This window comes from Corylus avellana, chromosome 11, assembly GCF_965113065.1.
Source record: "Corylus avellana chromosome 11, dhCorAvel1.hap1.2, whole genome shotgun sequence".
Lineage (NCBI taxonomy): Eukaryota > Viridiplantae > Streptophyta > Magnoliopsida > Fagales > Betulaceae > Corylus > Corylus avellana.
Window position 1 is genome coordinate 3,459,969 of NC_142500.1, and position 16,885 is coordinate 3,476,853.

Here is a 16,885-nt window from a genome sequence, read left to right on the forward strand (position 1 = left end):
AATTCTTTCTTCCTCGTCTTCTTCTTCTTCTTTTCTTGTCAATCAATCGAACCATTTTACAAAGTTGTTTTAGTGTACAACAAACAGTTATATATAATACAGGCACGATGACAATTTGATATTTTCCTATATATATATATATGTGTGTCAAAACTTCAATATGAATAATGTTAATTTAATTATTTTAATTAGATTCCAAACGAACGAAGAAAATGTTATATATCCTTTAGGTTTGAACCATGCACGTTAATAAATTTTTATTTAGTATTAGATCAGTGTGGGTTAACCACATCTTACTTATTGAGTGAATTAATATCTTCATTTATCTTATTTACTCTTGTTAATAATTTTCACCATCACCTTATTATTTAGTTTGAATTTGCCAAAAAAAAAAAAAAAAAAAATTAGTTAATAGAAATTATGACGTGCCATCTTTGGCACGTCAGAAATTCTTTTATTTATTTTTATTATATCATGTTTATTATATATATATATATATATATATATATATATATATATATATATATTCCTGACGTGCCTATGTGGCACGTCAGGAATGTGCCTTGGGAAGTCTTGCCATCGCCCATGCCTTTATATATATATTTCTGACATGCTAAAACTAGCACGTCAAGAAAAAAAAATAACGGGACATTCAACTTAATTTTCTGCTGTGAAGATGATGCTGAGTGGCAGATACAAGAAGTTGATGATGTGCTGAGATGGCAGGGTGTGAAGATAATTCCACGTGCAGTAGCTTCCAGAGAGGAGTAGTAGTTAAGTCTGTCAGATGTTAGAAGGAAGTTGTAAGACAGTTAGGAGGTTGTAAGCTTGGAAGAAAATTATAAGTAGTTCTCTCTTCATTTTGTAAGGTTAGCTTTTTGATGGTTGTAAGTTCATTCTGAACTTGGAAGTAGAGCATCCTTGAAATGTTCATGGAGATTAAGCAATCCTTGAAATTGCTTGTTCAATAAAGATCTTCCCAATTCTTTCTCTTTTCCATTCTTTTCCATTCTTTTACTTTCTTTCTCTCTTATTACAAGCTCAATTACAGTGCACTCATCATCAGCACTGTAACAAGTGGTATCAAAGCCCTTGATCCATTTGGTTCGTATATTTTCTTTTCTTTTCTCTTCCTTCGTTACATAAAAAAAATAGTGTTACAATGGCAGAGGATACACTCTGGGAGCAGGGCCGGCAGTTAAAAGAAGTCCAAAGTGAAGTTTTGGAGCTAAGGAAGGATATGAAGGATATTCCTGAGATGAAAACGACATTGAATAAGTTGATGGGAATGATGACATCAATCTTGGCCAAGGACAAACAGCAAGAGAAGCAGCCTATTCACCAGAATGTGGAGGGGGATGCTACAGTTTCTGGTTGTGGGGTTGCTCAACAGTGGGGAAAAGGTGCTGATGAGATTCACACTAAGGCTATTAGGTTGGAATTCCCAACTTTCAATGGTGACGACCCAGATTCATGGTGTTATAGAGCCGAGCAATTCTTTGAATTTTATGACATTCAAGAAAGGCAGAAGTTGAGGATTACTGCATTCCACATGGAAGGTAAGGCCTTATCATGGTTTCAAGCCTTAAGAAATACTAATAATCTGTCTAGTTTGAATGATTTTTTGATTGCTATTCAAGTTAGATTCGGTAAGGGGGCATATGATGATCCTATGGAGACCCTATCTAAATTGAAACAAGTTGGCTCTTTAGATGAATATAAAACTCAGTTTGAAATATTGGCAAATAGAGTCTTACTGTTGATTGATTCTCACAAACTGAGTATGTTCCTGGGGGGTTTGAGAGATGACATTCGATTGCCTGTGAGAATGTTTAATCCCAAGACCTTGAATGATGCTTATGCTTTGGCACGAATTCAGGAGGAATGTCTTGCAACTAACAGCAGATCAGGGAAACCTGTTTGGAGAAATCAAGGAGTGGGAAATGAGAGTAGTTATGCAGCCAATAAGGGTGGAAATTCAGTTGGGACTAGAATGCAGTTTTATAATGCAACAAGGCAAAATCAGGGGGGTTTTGGAGGTACCAATCAGACTAAAGGGTTTGTTAATGATACTCCTAAGGCAATAGTTCTAGTTCAGAAAATTTTTCCTACCCAAATGGATGAGAGGAGGAAAAAAGGTTTATGTTACTCATGTGATGATAAATGGAGTAGAGGTCATGTATGTGCTGTACCTAAGCTATTCTTAATTGAGGAAGTGGAAGGGCTGAAAAGGGTTATGGAGATGACTACTCCTGACCAAGAAGAGGAGGATCCAGGGAAATTTTTTCTGGATGCAGAACCAGAGATATCTCTCAATGCTATTACAGGAACTCCAAATCCCAAAACAATGAGAATTATGGGAGTTTTGAAAGGGCAGCAGGTGATTATTCTCATTGATTCAGGGAGTACTCACAATTTTGTGGATTCACAGTTAGCTAAAAGGCTAGGAATTGTGAGCTCCAATAGGGATGCTATTATGGTGAAGGTGGCTAATGGTCAAATAGTAAGAAGTCCAGGGAGAAGTTCAGACTTATGTCTTAAAATTCAAGGGACAAACTTTAGGGTGGATTTGTATATTCTACCATTAGCTGGGTGTGATGTGGTTTTAGGCATACAGTGGTTGAGATTGTTAGGTCCAATTTTATGGGACTTTGGTCATTTAACTATGGAGTTTCAGTTGGGTGAAGTGAATTGCTGTTTGAAGGGTTTGCAGCAAGGTCCTCCCTTAACTTTTGAGGATGGGAAGTCTAAAAAGTGGTTGAAGAAAAATAGCAAAGGAATTATGCTACAACTTATCAATGATGAAGAACATAAAGAGCAGCAAGTTCAAAAGAAGGAAGAGGGTTTGTTCAGTGATATTCTTGAAGAATTTAAGGATGTTTTTCAAGTTCCTACTGAGCTTCCACCAACTAGATCACATGACCATGCTATTACTTTGAAAGAAGGGGAGCAACCTGTTTCAGTCAGGCCTTACAGGTATCCATTTTTTCAGAAGGAGGAGATTGAGAAGATTGTAAAAGGCTTGCTGAAATCTGGTGTAATTCGACATAGCACTAGTCCCTTCTCTGCTCCAGTAATTTTGGTGAGGAAAGCTGATGGAACATGGAGGATGTGCATGGATTATAGAGCTCTCAACAAGGTAACTATTAAAGATAGTTTTCCAATTCCGGTTGTAGATGAATTGTTGGATGAGCTGTTTGGATCTACAATTTTTTCCAAATTAGATTTGATCTCTGGTTATCAACAGATCACAGTAGTGGAAAAGGATATTCCTAAAACTGCTTTTAGAACACATGAGGGTCATTATGAGTTTCTGGTTATGCTTTTGGTTTAACTAATGCTCCTTCTACCTTCCAAAGCCTAATGAATCATATTTTCCAACCTTATCTCTGGAAGTTTATCTTGGTATTTTTTTATGACATTCTCATCTTTAGCAAGGATGAAAACACTCACAGACAACATTTACACATGGCTTTAGACATTTTAAGGAGACACAAGTTATTTGCCAAGATGTCAAAGTGTAAATTTGGATGTGCAAGGGTGGATTATTTGGGCCATATTGTCTCAGCAGATGGGGTAACAGCTGATCCAGGGAAAATTCAAGCTATGGTTAAGTGGCCTTTTCCAACCAACATAAAAGCTTTGAGAGGCTTCTTGGGTTTGACAGGTTACCATAGAAGGTTTATCAAGGGATATGGATCTATTGCTGCTCCATTAACTGCCATGTTGAAAAAGAATGCATTTACTTGGGATGAGGTTGCCAAGGAGGCTTTTCAAAGCTTAAAGACTGCAGTAACTCATGCTCCTGTTTTAGCATTGTCCAACTTTGCTCAACCCTTTGTTATAGAATGTAATGCAAGTGGAGTAGGGATAGGAGCAGTTTTAATGCAGCACAATAAGCCCATAGCTTATTTAAGCAGAGCATTGAAGGGGAGAGCTCTTCTTATGTCCACTTATGAGAAGGAGCTGCTGGCTTTGGTGACTGCAATTCAAAAGTGGAGACCTTACTTGTTGAGACAAAGCTTTGTAGTCAGAACAGATCAACAAAGTTTGAAATTCTTGCTGGAACAGAAGGTTGGAACTCCTTTCCAACATAAATGGATAACCAAGTTGCTTGGGTATGATTTTACAGTAGAATTTAAAAAGGGCACTGAAAATAGAGTGGCAGATGCTCTCTCTAGGAGAGAAGGGTGGACAGAAGGGGTCTCCATTTCTCTTTTATCAATACCTACTTCAGATTGGGTGGCTAGGTTGAAAACTCATTATAAAGATGATTCACTTATGCAGAAGCTTGTTACTAACTGGTTGACTAATAAGTTGAATGCTGAGAAGTATGCTTACAGAGAGGGTTTGATGTTTTGTAAAAACAGACTCTGTATTGGGGAGGATCCAATCATTAAAGCTCAAGTCTTATCTTTTGTTCATAGTGATCCTATTGCAGGTCATTCTGGGTTTGAGAGAACAATGCAGAGAGCCAAAAGGGATTTCTTTTGGAAGGGAATGAAAAATGACCTTAAACAATTCATTAGGGAGTGTGAGGTCTGACAGAAGAATAAGCATGAGAACACCTCTCCTGCTGGGTTGTTGCAGCCACTTCCAATTCCACTTCAGATTTGGTCTGATATTTCCATGGATTTTGTGGAAGGTTTGCCCCTCTCCAATGGACATTCTGTAGTTTTGGTAGTAGTGGACAGGTTGTCTAAGTATACTCATTTCACTTCTTTAGCTCATCCTTATACTGCATCTAAAGTTGTTCAATTGTTTGTGAGTCACACTGTTAAGCTCCATGGTATGCCCACTTCTATTGTGTCTGATAGGGATCCCACTTTTACAAGTGTGTTTTGGAAGGAGCTGTTTAGAATGCAGGGAACCACACTTAAGATGAGTACAAGTTATCATCCACAAACGGATGGACAAACTGAGATTGTGAATAAGAGTCTGTAAAATTATCTGAGGTGCTTTGCACAGGATAGGCCTAAGCAGTGGATAACTTGGTTACCTTGGGCTGAGTATTGGTATAACACTTGTTGGCAAGCATCCATCAAGATGACCCCCTTTGAGGCTGTTTATGGGAGACTACCTCCTAGGTTACTAACCTATGTGCCAGGTACTTCTCAAGTGGCAACTGTGGATGAGATTTTGAAGTCTGGAGAGGAAATTCTAGCGCTTTTGCAGCATAATCTTCAGCATGCTCAACAGCGAATGAAGAAATATGCTGATTTAAGGAGGTCAGAAAGGACTTTCAATATTGGACAGCAGGTGTATCTCAGGTTGCAGCCTTACAGACAGGGCTCCTTGAGTACTCGAAGGGGCTTAAAATTATCTCCTAGATTTTATAGGCCCTTCTCAGTGATTAAGAAAGTGGGGGAAGTAGCTTATGAACTGAGTTTGCCTTCCAATGCTAAGATACATCCTGTATTTCATGTTTCCCAGCTCAAACCTAAGTTAGGGATCCGCAATATTGCTATTCCTACACTACCTCCTGTGAATGGAGATGGAATTATTCAGCCTAAACCATTGGCTGTGTTGGCCAGAAGGTTTAAAGCTAAAGACAATCATGCAATCACTGAAGTTCTCATCAGGTGGGCAGGGCAATCTCCTGAGGATGCCACTTGGGAGGAATTTCAAGCTTTGAAAAGGGCTTATCCACACCTTGTGGGCAAGGTGTTTTGAAACGGGAAAGTATTGTCACAAGCTGTGAAGATGATGCTGAGTGGCAGATACAAGAAGCTGATGATGTGCTGAGCTGGATGATGATGTGCTGAGATGGCAGGGTGTGAAGATAATTCCATGTGCAGTAGCTTCCAGAGAGGAGTAGTAGTTAAGTCTGTTAGATGTTAGAAGGAAGTTGTAAGACAGTTAGGAGGTTGTAAGCTTGTAAGAGAATTATAAGTAGTTCTCTCTTCATTTTATAAAGTTAGCTTTTTGATGGTTGTAAGTTCATTCTGAACTTGGAGGTAGAGCATCCTTGAAATGTTCATGGAGGTTAAGCAATCCTCGAAATTGCTTGTTCAATAAAGATCTTCCCAATTCTTTCTCTTTTCCATTCTTTTCCATTCTTTTACTTTCTTTCTCTCTTATTACAAGCTCAATTACAATGCACTCATCATCAGCACTGTAACATTTTCCCTCTTTTATTATTTATTTTTTCCCCAGTTTTATTATTTATTTTTTCCCCAGATCTACTTTTCTTGTTTAATTCCAAATCTTCTTTCCCTCTCTTAATCTCCCTCTTCTCTCTCAATCTCTCTGCACGGCAGCAGAGTTAGAAGAAAAGCAGATCAAGAAGAAGAAAAACAAAAGGAGAAGAGAAGCAGAAGAAGAAAAAAAAAATAAAAAAAAAAAGGAGAAGAGAAGATCGAAGAAGAAAAGCTGAAGAAAAAGAAGAAAAAAAAAAAAAAAAAAAAAGGAGAAGAGAAGATCGAAGAAGAGAAGCAGGAAAAAAAAAATAGAGAAGAGAAGAAGAAGAGAGATTTTTGATTTGAAGAAGCTCTGATTTGGTTTATTTTGATTTGATTTGAGAGATTTTTTATTTTTGATTTGAAGAGAAGAAGATTGAAGAAGGATAAGGTTTATTTTTTGATTTGGGTTTTTGATTTTTTGGGTTTGGGTTTTTGAAAGGGTTAAATACTTAATATCCACTGGGGTTTCGTAACTTTATTTTTTTCTCCCTGGGGTTTGGTTTTTATCACAGGAGGTCCCTGTGATTTTGATAAATGACCAAGTTAGTCCCTCCGTCAGTTGACCGTTAGTTAACCTAACGAAATTTCACGTGGACCAATCAAATATTGACACGTGGCACATACTTAATTTTTTTATTTTTTTTAAATTTTTTTTAAAAAAAAGTATTTAAAAAAAAAAAGGAAAAAAAAAAACTAGGGGTGGCACTTGCCCCCAATTTTTTTTTCTTTTTCTTTTTTTTTTTTTTAATATATTTTTTTTTTAATTTAAAAAAAATGAAGTAGGTGCTACGTGTCAATATCTAATTGGTCCACGTGGAATTCCGTTAGGTCAACTAACAGTCAACTGACGGAGGACTAGCTTGGTCATTTATCAAAATCACAAGGACCTCTTGTGATAAAAACCAAACCCCAAGGAAAAAAAAAATAAAGTTACCAAACCCTATGGGGTATTAAGTATTTAACCCTTTTTGAAAATGGAGGAAAGTAGAGAGAGTGAAAATAGAGGAAAGAAGAGAGAGAGAGAGAGAGAGAGTGAAAATGGAGGAAGGAAGAAGAGAGCTGGGTGGAGAAGAAACGTACTATTCCAGAATTTAAAAAATATATATTTTTAATTGAAAAAAAAAATCCAGAAAAAATTTAAAAAAAGAAAAATTATTTTTTTTAATAATTTTTAAATTACTGACGTGTCAATTTTGACACGTCAGGAAATTTAAAATTATTAAAAAATAATAATTTTTCTTTTTTTTTTAAATTTTTTTTATGGAATTTTTTTTTCAATTAAAAACATTTTGACACGTCAAAATTTTTTTTGACATGTCAGAAAATTTTTCTGACGTGCCAATTTTGACACGTCAAAAAATTCTGACATGTTAAATTCAACACATCAGAAATTTTCCGTTTCTGACACCCATAATTTTAACGCTTGAGACACGTCAAAACCGACCCGTCAGAAAATGTAAGTCAACAAAAATTTTGTTTTTTGTAGCGATTTACAAAAATTGTTGTAATTTTATTTGTATTATATATTGTATAGATTCGTAGAAGGTGACCAACAAGGATTTTGATATATATATATATATATATATATATATATATATATAGCAATTTTTAATGCTAAAATGGCAATGAAAAGGAAAAGAAAAATTGTTTAAAGTGAGCAAAAAACGTAAGTGAGCCCCAAAATCGGCCCAAAACCAGTCCAAAACCGGCCAGCACACACAAAAAGCCCAATAAAAGGCGCAAAAAAATGGTTAATAAAAAAGCAATTATTCGGATGCGGTTAACTGCTAACCGGGCAGTTAACCGCCTAGCAGTAAGCGGAGTTGTTAGTAAATTTTACTAACCGCCTTTTCACCCCTATCCATCCAAGCCATCTCCTCACTTAAGTAGGGCTGACAAAATAGGTACCTGGCAAATAAACAGGTACCCGTTTATCCTATGCATGCAATTATTCTTTATGATGCCTAGATGAACCTTATTATAAAAAAACATGCATATGATAAACAGGTTATAAACGAGTCATATCATGTACCTGTTTTGTCAGCCCTATACTTAAGGGTGGTCCCGCCAATTCCTAATGAATTTTTTTAGGGTAGCTTTATTATCCACTCAAGCCATCCCCACTTAAGGGTGGTCCAGCCAATCCCTAATGAAATTTTTTAGGGTGGCTTGATCATCCACCCAAGCCATCCCATCACTTAAGGGTGGTCCAGCCAATCCCTAATAAAAATTTTTAGGGTGGCTTGATCATCATGCACGCTAGAAAGTTGGTTTGTATTTCTAGAAAATGTCATTGTTAAGTTTTGGTTATTGATTCTAAACTCAACTTGATGTAACACATAAGTTAAGGTAATGAAGTATGCTATATGTAACACATAAGTTATGTAAAACAATTAGGTATTTCACTATTTCTTAATGATCACATCAATCTCTCAACTATTTCTTTTTGCAAATTCACTTATTCATTAATTATATGATAACAAATTATTTTTATTATTTCTCTTTTTTTCTAATAATTTTGTTAACCTCAAGGTTGAGTAATGCGTGGGTGTGTACTGTGGGCCAGTGTGGGGTATGTCAATAAAAGAAACTTGCATATATATCCACAACTTGTTTCATCGTGTGTGTCGGCGTTTATTAATCTTGAGTCAACTGAACTCTGTGGACAGTTTGAAATAAATAAATAAATAAACAAAATCTCTATGATTAATCCAAAATATATATATATATATATATATATATATATATATATATATATATAGCCAATTAGAGCATAGTCAACCATATAGATGTGAGAACGTAAAGGTTGTCCCTTCCCACACCGCGGCGCCTATATGTGACAACGTAAAGCTTGTCCCTTCTTACACCGCTTCATCATTTTACAACCATATATATATATATATATATATATATATATATATATATAGATGCTGCACCGTCTATATGCAACGTAATTTGTGGATTCCAGTACGCGATCTGTTTGTTTGTTTTTTTCCTCAGCACACATATTACACTTTGGTATATACCGCCGCCTCGCATACGTACCCTCTATATATATTATAAATCTATCTTGCCTATAACCAAGAACAAGAAAAAAGGAAAAACTAGAAGAGCTCTTACTTCACAAACGAGAGAGACAGAGATGGGGAGTCACTGCGATGAGAGCTTAGTCACTTCAGCGAAGATCCCGACGATTAAGTTCACCAAGCTTTTCATCAATGGAGAATTTGTTGATTCCATTTCAGGTTTCCAATTCCTTAATTAATATTTATATATAGACTTTCAGTTTATGATTTAAGATATATGCATACAAGTTATATATGTAATTGTTGTTTCACCCCAAGGGGAAAAGAAAACAAAAAGGATGAACTCCTTCGCACGAGGATAGAGTTGAAGGAAAATTCATTAAAAAGACTTACTTTTTCACATGTGATAGAAGTGAAATGGAGAGAATCCTTGTCATTTCTACATGCTTTTTGCTTCTTTTAATTTTAAGGAAAATATGGAAATTTTATAAACTGAAATGAAGAAAATTCATTCGTTTTGATTGAAAGAAAAACTCCAACGTCAAGCTTATTAATGATGTTAATGTTTTAGATAATAGATAGTGCAAGTCATGAAAAATTTGAAATGCAAAAAATGAAGATCGAAAAGAAGAACGAAGGAGATCTCACCAATGCCCTAAAAAACTCTCTCTCTCTCCATTTTTGTTAATATATCGCGTATTTTCTCATATTTGACATAGTAATTTCTACTAAAAACTGAATTTTTACTGTCACATCATTTTAATTGTATAACAGTCTATTGAATAACATTACATATATATTAATGAACGTTTGACTATGTTGGGGGTTCACGAATTATTGGCACAAAGATTAGAAGTCTATTATGTTGTATTCAGTTTTCTAATTCAGGAAATAAATTAAACAGAACTGGGTTGGAAATTAAGGGCTTTCAAACATAAAACACCGTGAGAAGATAAAGTAGTTGACAAAATATAAGATTGATTTATCTATCTATATATTGTCAATTATTCCTTGCTTGCAAGTTTTTGGTCTTCCCCTATGACATAATTAATGTAGCTAGACATAAACAGAGTGGTCACATGCGTGACAGATTGGTAATAAGATTGAGTCAACACTATCTCGGACAATATTTTTATTTATTTATTAAGGTTTTCTCATATTAATTTAAAAAAATTATCTCAGCTGAATGACTTTCCATGTTGTCGTTGTCGTGGTGATAATGTCTTATTTCATTCTATTAGTTTAATGAAAGCCTTCCATTTCTTTAATCTGGTGGCCGGCCGGCTGAGGTGCTGACATGATGCATGAAAGTTATATTTCAACTTTGTGGATTGTCATTGCTGACATTCGGCTATATATATATATTAATTACAAATATTTTTGATAATATGTGTTTTAATTTCGTGTCACGAATTTTGGGGTACCGTAAATTTTCTAAACCTAGCTTTAATTTATTAAATAATTAAATAGGAAAAACGTTCGAGACGATAGATCCAAGAACAGGAGACGTGATAGCAAGGATTGCAGAAGGAGATAAAGAAGATGTTGATTTGGCCGTTAAGGCGGCTCGTGATGCATTTGACCATGGTCCATGGCCTCGCTTGCCCGGCTCTGTACGTATATATATATACTCTTTTCTCTATCTTTGATTTCTCCGTCATTTTCGTTTTTCAACAATTACAAGAAATCTCGCAGCGCTTAAATTCCAAGTCGATTCGTGAGGGGATCCATTATGTGAACACTAAAAAAATTGGCGTAGAAAAATAATTGCAAAAAGTCAGCTAATACCGGTGGCTGGCAAGAAAACTGGCAGACAAGTTCCGAGTCATGACTTGGATTGATAAAAATTTTAGGTGTTTTTTTTAAAAAAAAAAGAAAAAAAAGAAAAAAAAAAGAAGTAATTTTAAGTGTTTTACGAGAACTGTATTATATGTTTAAAGTTGTTAGTTAATTTTTTTTTTTTTTTTTTTTTGATAAAAAATAAAGAGCTTTATTAAAGTGTTATAAAAATAAAAAAAATAAAAATGTAAGATCTGACTGCTGCAGTGGCAGTGTTAGTGGCAGCCACCACCATTGGGGATTGAGGCAGTCACCAGACTCACCACGCTAGCGACGTTTTGTTTTGTTTTTTTTAAAAGGTTATGTAAATAAAAATATCCACATTTGGGAAGAAAAAAAAAAGAGTTTATATTTAATTATTTTTTTGAGAGATTTTATGTTTTAATTTTTGAGTAATGTTTTATGAGAAGTGTTTTACTCTTTTTTGAAAAGAGTTTAGTAAATTATTTTGAAAAGTATGTGAGCTAGTGGTGACTCTGGTGAAGGCTATATCTAAGAGTTTGTTTAATTGGATAATTAATATTTAAGAAACATAAATAGTTTTTGTGAACTCTTATATATATATATATATATATATATATATATATATATATAATGTTAGAAGTCTCTTTTGTATTTTTTTTCAAAAATGATATAACTTTTAAAATTACCATTAGATTTGTAATAAATTGCTATTAAATTTTAATCAAATAATAATTATAGAAGTTACCTATTTTTGGAGGGATTAAAAAAAAATAACAAAAATAACTTCTAAAATTAGTAGTTATATATGTATCTGATTTCTAGAATTTCCTTTTTCAAAAAAAAAAAAAAAAAAGATTTCTAGAATTTCCAGTCAACTTTAGCAGCACGAAGGTCAATAACCATTCTAAATAATTAGATAAATAATTGTGCGACAAGAAAGATTAATGGAAATTTACGGTAAACGATATTGAATAATAGTACATGCACCAATTGAATTTGAGGTTATTTATAATCTTTATCTTTCAATTTTGTTTGAACAAGTCGTTCTATTATTTCCATTTCCAACCAATACATGTGATCCAAATTCTCTTCCTTGGTGCCTTCAATGGAACATAATTTTGCAACAGCTAATGTAAATTATGCTTTTTTTTTTTTTTTTTCTTGGCGGGGCTCTGAATTGTTGTCAGGAGAGAGCAAGGATACTGATGAAATTCGCAGATTTGATTGACCAAAATGTGGAAGACCTAGCTGCCTTGGATACAATTGATGCTGGAAAATTGTTCAGCATGGGCAAGGCCGTTGACATTCCCAATGTGGCAAGTACTCTACGTTATTACGCAGGTGCAGCCGATAAAATCCATGGAGATGTGCTGAAAATGTCACGTGAATTTCATGCATACACATTGCGTGAGCCTATTGGCATCGTCGGACACATCATTCCTTGGAACTATCCAAGTACGTTGTTGTTCTTAAAGATTAGCCCCGCTTTAGCCGCTGGGTGCACCATGGTCGTCAAGCCTGCTGAGCAAACGCCTCTCTCAGCCCTCTATTATGCTCATCTTGCTAAGCAGGTAACTTCTGATGATTTATTTACACACGGCTAATGATTAATTACTCATATTATTGAGCATTTTTGTATTACCATGTTGGTTTTTCTCGTTCAAGGCTGGTATTCCCGATGGAGTGCTCAATGTTGTAACCGGATTTGGACCAACAGCTGGGGCAGCCATTAGCTCTCACATGGACATTGATGCCGTAATTTCTAACTTTTAATTGAACGTTTGTATTATTTATGTGAACACTTTGAGAAATTTCCAAAGCCAATTCCTTGTTTTGCACATATGCCCCTTGAATCTTCCATTTGCTTGTTCTTGTCTTTTCAGATAAGTTTTACAGGTTCCTCAGAAGTAGGACGTAAAGTAATGCATGCCGCAGCAGAAAGTAATTTGAAAGTGGTTTCACTTGAATTAGGAGGCAAGTCTCCCCTTATTATTTTCGACGATGCTGACATAGAAGTAGCTGCTCAGCTTGCTCTTGTGGGCATCCTGTTTAATAAGGTGAAGTCATTTTTATTTACTATGTTTTTTCAATAAACTTTCATTTTCGAAAACTGATCTAGCTAAAGAAATATAGCTTAATTCAACATCATTCTTTTGTTTCCTGAATTTTTTTTTTTTTTTTTCAGGGAGAAATATGTGTGGCAAGTTCTCGTGTTTATGTTCAAGAAGGGATATATGACGAAGTTGTAAAGAAATTGGTGGAAAAGGCAAAAGCTTGGGTAGTTGGGGATCCTTTTGATCCTAAAGTTCAACAAGGGCCCCAGGTATGACATGAGACTTCCAAAGATTTTTTCTTTTTGGTTTTTACATTTTGCAGGTCGATAAGAAGCATTTCCCTTTTTTTAAAATTATGCATATCATGTGTTTTAGAATCTGATAAGCATAAGAGTTTTTAATAGAACTATTAAAAAAGCGTGCACTTCTCACATGCTCAACGCACATAAGCATGGCTGTTTTATAGAAGGAAAATGCTAGGTACTCTCTTGATGTTCTCCTAGTGTCCTCTTAGTCTTAAATGAATATTATTTTTTAAAAATCAAGTGAGAAATAAAAGCAATTTTTTTTTTTTTTTTTAGAAAATAATATCCACTTAGGACTAGGAGAACACGAGGAGAATATTAGGAGAGCACCTAGCATTTTTGTTTATAAAAAATGAGTTAAAAGAATTTTTTCTAAACCTAATTTAGAAAAAATTTTGTCCATCATGAAATTCATTAGCTCTTATGTTTTCCGTTTAAGATGCTTTGATCTAACTTTTACTAAGCTAATTAAATAGGCCCAATATTAATAACCTGCGCATCTAAGCCCAACACTTTGAACCAAATTACATATTAAGCCTACATCCTAGAGTGAGGGTGAGACATAGTAGCTAGCGGGGTTCCAATGAAGAAGGGCATTTTCTGACATGCAGGTCGATAAGAAGCAATTTGAAAAAATCCTTTCCTACATTGAGCATGGAAAGAGAGAAGGAGCCACACTCTTAACTGGTGGCAAACCATTGGAGTTGGGTGGGAAGGGATATTACATTGAGCCTACAATTTTCACAGATTTTAAGGTATATATTCTTCATTTCACAACATGCTTGCACCTGGGGATCTTAACTTTTAGCTTGGTTATTGTTAGTTTTTCTTTTCCTTCATCTATTGTTGTTCTTGATGAATTGGTCAGGAAGACATGCTTATAGCCAAGGATGAAATATTTGGACCCGTTATGGCACTCGCCAAGTTCAAGTCAGTACATATATAAATGCTTTTATTTATTAATTTTAGTAGTGATAAAAGAGTTAGTTGTTTCTAATGATGAACAATTACAGAACAATTGATGAAGCAATTGAGAGGGCAAATAAGACGAAATATGGGCTAGCGGCGGGTATCGTGACAAAGGACTTGAATGTGGCAAACACCGTCTCAAGATCAATTCGTGCTGGCACCATTTGGATCAATTGCTATTTTGCTTTCGACAATGACTGCCCTTTTGGAGGGTATAAGATGAGTGGGTTTGGAAGAGATTCTGGATTGGAAGCCCTTCACAAGTACCTTCACGTAAAGTCGGTTGTAACTCCCCTTTACAATACTCCTTGGCTTTGAATTAATATCCCTTCCGTCGCAGCAGAGATGGGGAATTAAGCACATTTTAGTAGTATAATTATGTGCAATAAAATTTAAGCAATACACAGTTGTATAATTAGTTTTTTTTTTTTTTTTTTTTGGCTTCTTTAAATTCTGCTTTTGTATTAACAACCTTGTACTGTTATAGTTTGTTTGGTTGAATAAAATTTGAATTTATCGAAAAACACATAATAATAATAATAATAATAATAATAATAATAATAATAATGTAGTTACTAGACTTGCCTGCAAAGCAGTGTTTACCATATGTTTGTACATAATTATAAAATCAAACTTAATTATACTTTGCAGTTTCTTTTCTACATATTTCAAATATTAGGGCTCAATATCACAATTAGACATGCTCATATTATAATAATGCAAGATATAAAATATTTATGTGCTAAGTTAGTAAGTTTATACTTAGCTCGTTCGCTAATTGCTTTATTTTTTCCCTTTGTCCAAAATTTCCTGTTTATTGTCTGCACTTAATTCTTTCTTTGATAGCATAGATTTTTCTTTTACTTAGAATTTTAAAATTTACTCTTAATGGTAGTGTTGTTATCGTGCACAACGATGATGAATAATATAAAATCGAAAAGAGAGAGTTCAAGAGAGAGTTGAGACACAGATTTATGTGGTTCAGCAATATGTCTACGTCCACAGGAGAGAGTACGGCTATATTTTTCTATTTAATGATTTAGGATTACAACATAACATATTTATAGGAAAACCCTAATTATAAGTACTTTGAAAAACCCCAAAATACCCCCCATAACTTATTTGTCCCCAGGCCCACATAAACTAATTACACACAATGGGCCAGTAGTAAAATATGAGTCACTTGTTCCAACAATTTCCACCTTGGCGAGTATTCATCTCTTTGAAGATAATCAAGTATTGGGCCTACGCCTAGAGCTAATAGGTTTGAGGATGTCGCATTCTTTCCTCTTCTTTCTATCACTTGGAGACATTTGTCAAGTCAAAGCAGTGCTTGAACTTGTCTACGGTAACAGGCTTTGTCAACATGTCCGTTGCATTCTCAGAAGTGTGAATCTTTTCAAGTAACAATTCACCTGTAGCAACCAATTCCCTAATCTTGTGAAACCTCACATCAATGTGTTTGGTTCTAACATGATACACTTGGTTCTTTGCCAAGTAAATGACACTCTAACTGTCACAATACAATGGAACTCCGCCATGCTGAATACTCAACTCCCTGACTAACCTTGTAAGCCACAAAGCTTCCTTTGCAGCCTCAGCCGCCGCCATGTACTCCGCCTTAATCTTGGACATCGCAACCGTAGATTGAATCATAAACCTCTAACATATGGGTCCTCCTGCAAGAGTGAACACATAACCCGTGGTCGACCTCATGTCATCCAAATCTCCTGCATAATCTGCATTCACATATCCGACAACTGACAAATCACTTTTTTGTCTGACAAAGGTGATGCCATACTCTGTAGTACCTTTCAAGTATCTAAAAATCCATTTGACTGCATCCTAGTGTTGTCTCCTCGAATTCGCCATGTACTTGCTCACCACACTAGCTGCATGAGCCAAATCTGGCCTGGTGCATACCATAGCATACATCAGACACTCCACTGCACTAGCATATGGGACCTTAGACATGTCTTCAGTTTCTTCAATTGTCTTTGGACACTGTGAGGTAGACAAACGGAAATGATTCGTCAAAGGTATGCTTACCGGTTTCGCATTCTCCATGCTAAACTTCTCCAACACCTTCTTCACATAGCCGGCTTGAGATAGCCACAATCTCTTGGCATCCCTGTCTCTGCGAATCTCCATCCCAAGAATCTTCTTGGCTGTGCCCAAATCCATCATGTCAAATTCTCTATTCAACAAAACTTTCAATTTGTTAACCTCTATTATACTCTTAGCTGCAATAAGCATATCATCCACGTACAGTAACAGAAAAATAAATGAGTTATCATCAAGGCTTCTCACATACACACAACAATCATACTCACATCTTCTGTAGCCAATTCTAATCATATAGGAGTCAAACCGCTTATACCACTATCTTGGAGACTGCTTTAGCCCATAAAGTGACTTCTTCAATTTACAGACCAAGTGCTCATGTCCAGGTTGACTGAACCCTTCTGCTGCTCCATGTAAATCTGCTCCTCCAAATCACCATGAAGAAAAGTTGTCTTCACATCCATTTACTTCAATGCCATGTC

At 35.3% G+C, this 16,885-nt stretch overlaps 2 protein-coding genes across 2 annotated transcripts; both read left to right on the plus strand.

Moving 5' to 3' along the window:
• Nucleotides 1–1,162: 1,162 nt before the first annotated feature.
• LOC148583002 (uncharacterized) lies at nt 1,163–3,334 on the plus strand. The gene has a single exon (XM_088511771.1). It carries the CDS (start codon nt 1,163–1,165, stop codon nt 3,332–3,334), a length of 2,172 nt encoding a protein of 723 aa, XP_088367897.1.
• A 5,842-nt stretch (nt 3,335–9,176) lies between these two features.
• Nucleotides 9,177–14,766, plus strand: LOC132166554 (aldehyde dehydrogenase family 2 member C4). Its single transcript, XM_059577392.2, has 9 exons — nt 9,177–9,427; nt 10,679–10,821; nt 12,199–12,582; nt 12,677–12,766; nt 12,895–13,068; nt 13,197–13,334; nt 13,982–14,125; nt 14,239–14,300; nt 14,384–14,766. The coding sequence occupies exons 1-9, from the start codon at nt 9,325–9,327 to the stop codon at nt 14,655–14,657; spliced, it is 1,512 nt and encodes a 503-aa protein (XP_059433375.2). The 5' UTR covers nt 9,177–9,324; the 3' UTR covers nt 14,658–14,766.
• Nucleotides 14,767–16,885: the final 2,119 nt, after the last annotated feature.

Excerpts from the sequence above, each read along its gene's own strand:
- LOC148583002 (XM_088511771.1), top strand. The coding sequence starts at position 1,163 with ATGGCAGAGGATACACTCTGGGAGCAGGGCCGGCAGTTAAAAGAAGTC.
- LOC132166554 (XM_059577392.2), top strand. The coding sequence starts at position 9,325 with ATGGGGAGTCACTGCGATGAGAGCTTAGTCACTTCAGCGAAGATCCCG. Across the intron at positions 12,583-12,676 it reads ATGCTCATCTTGCTAAGCAG|GCTGGTATTCCCGATGGAGT; the intron begins GTAACTTCTGAT and ends TTCTCGTTCAAG. Across the intron at positions 13,335-13,981 it reads AAGTTCAACAAGGGCCCCAG|GTCGATAAGAAGCAATTTGA; the intron begins GTATGACATGAG and ends TCTGACATGCAG.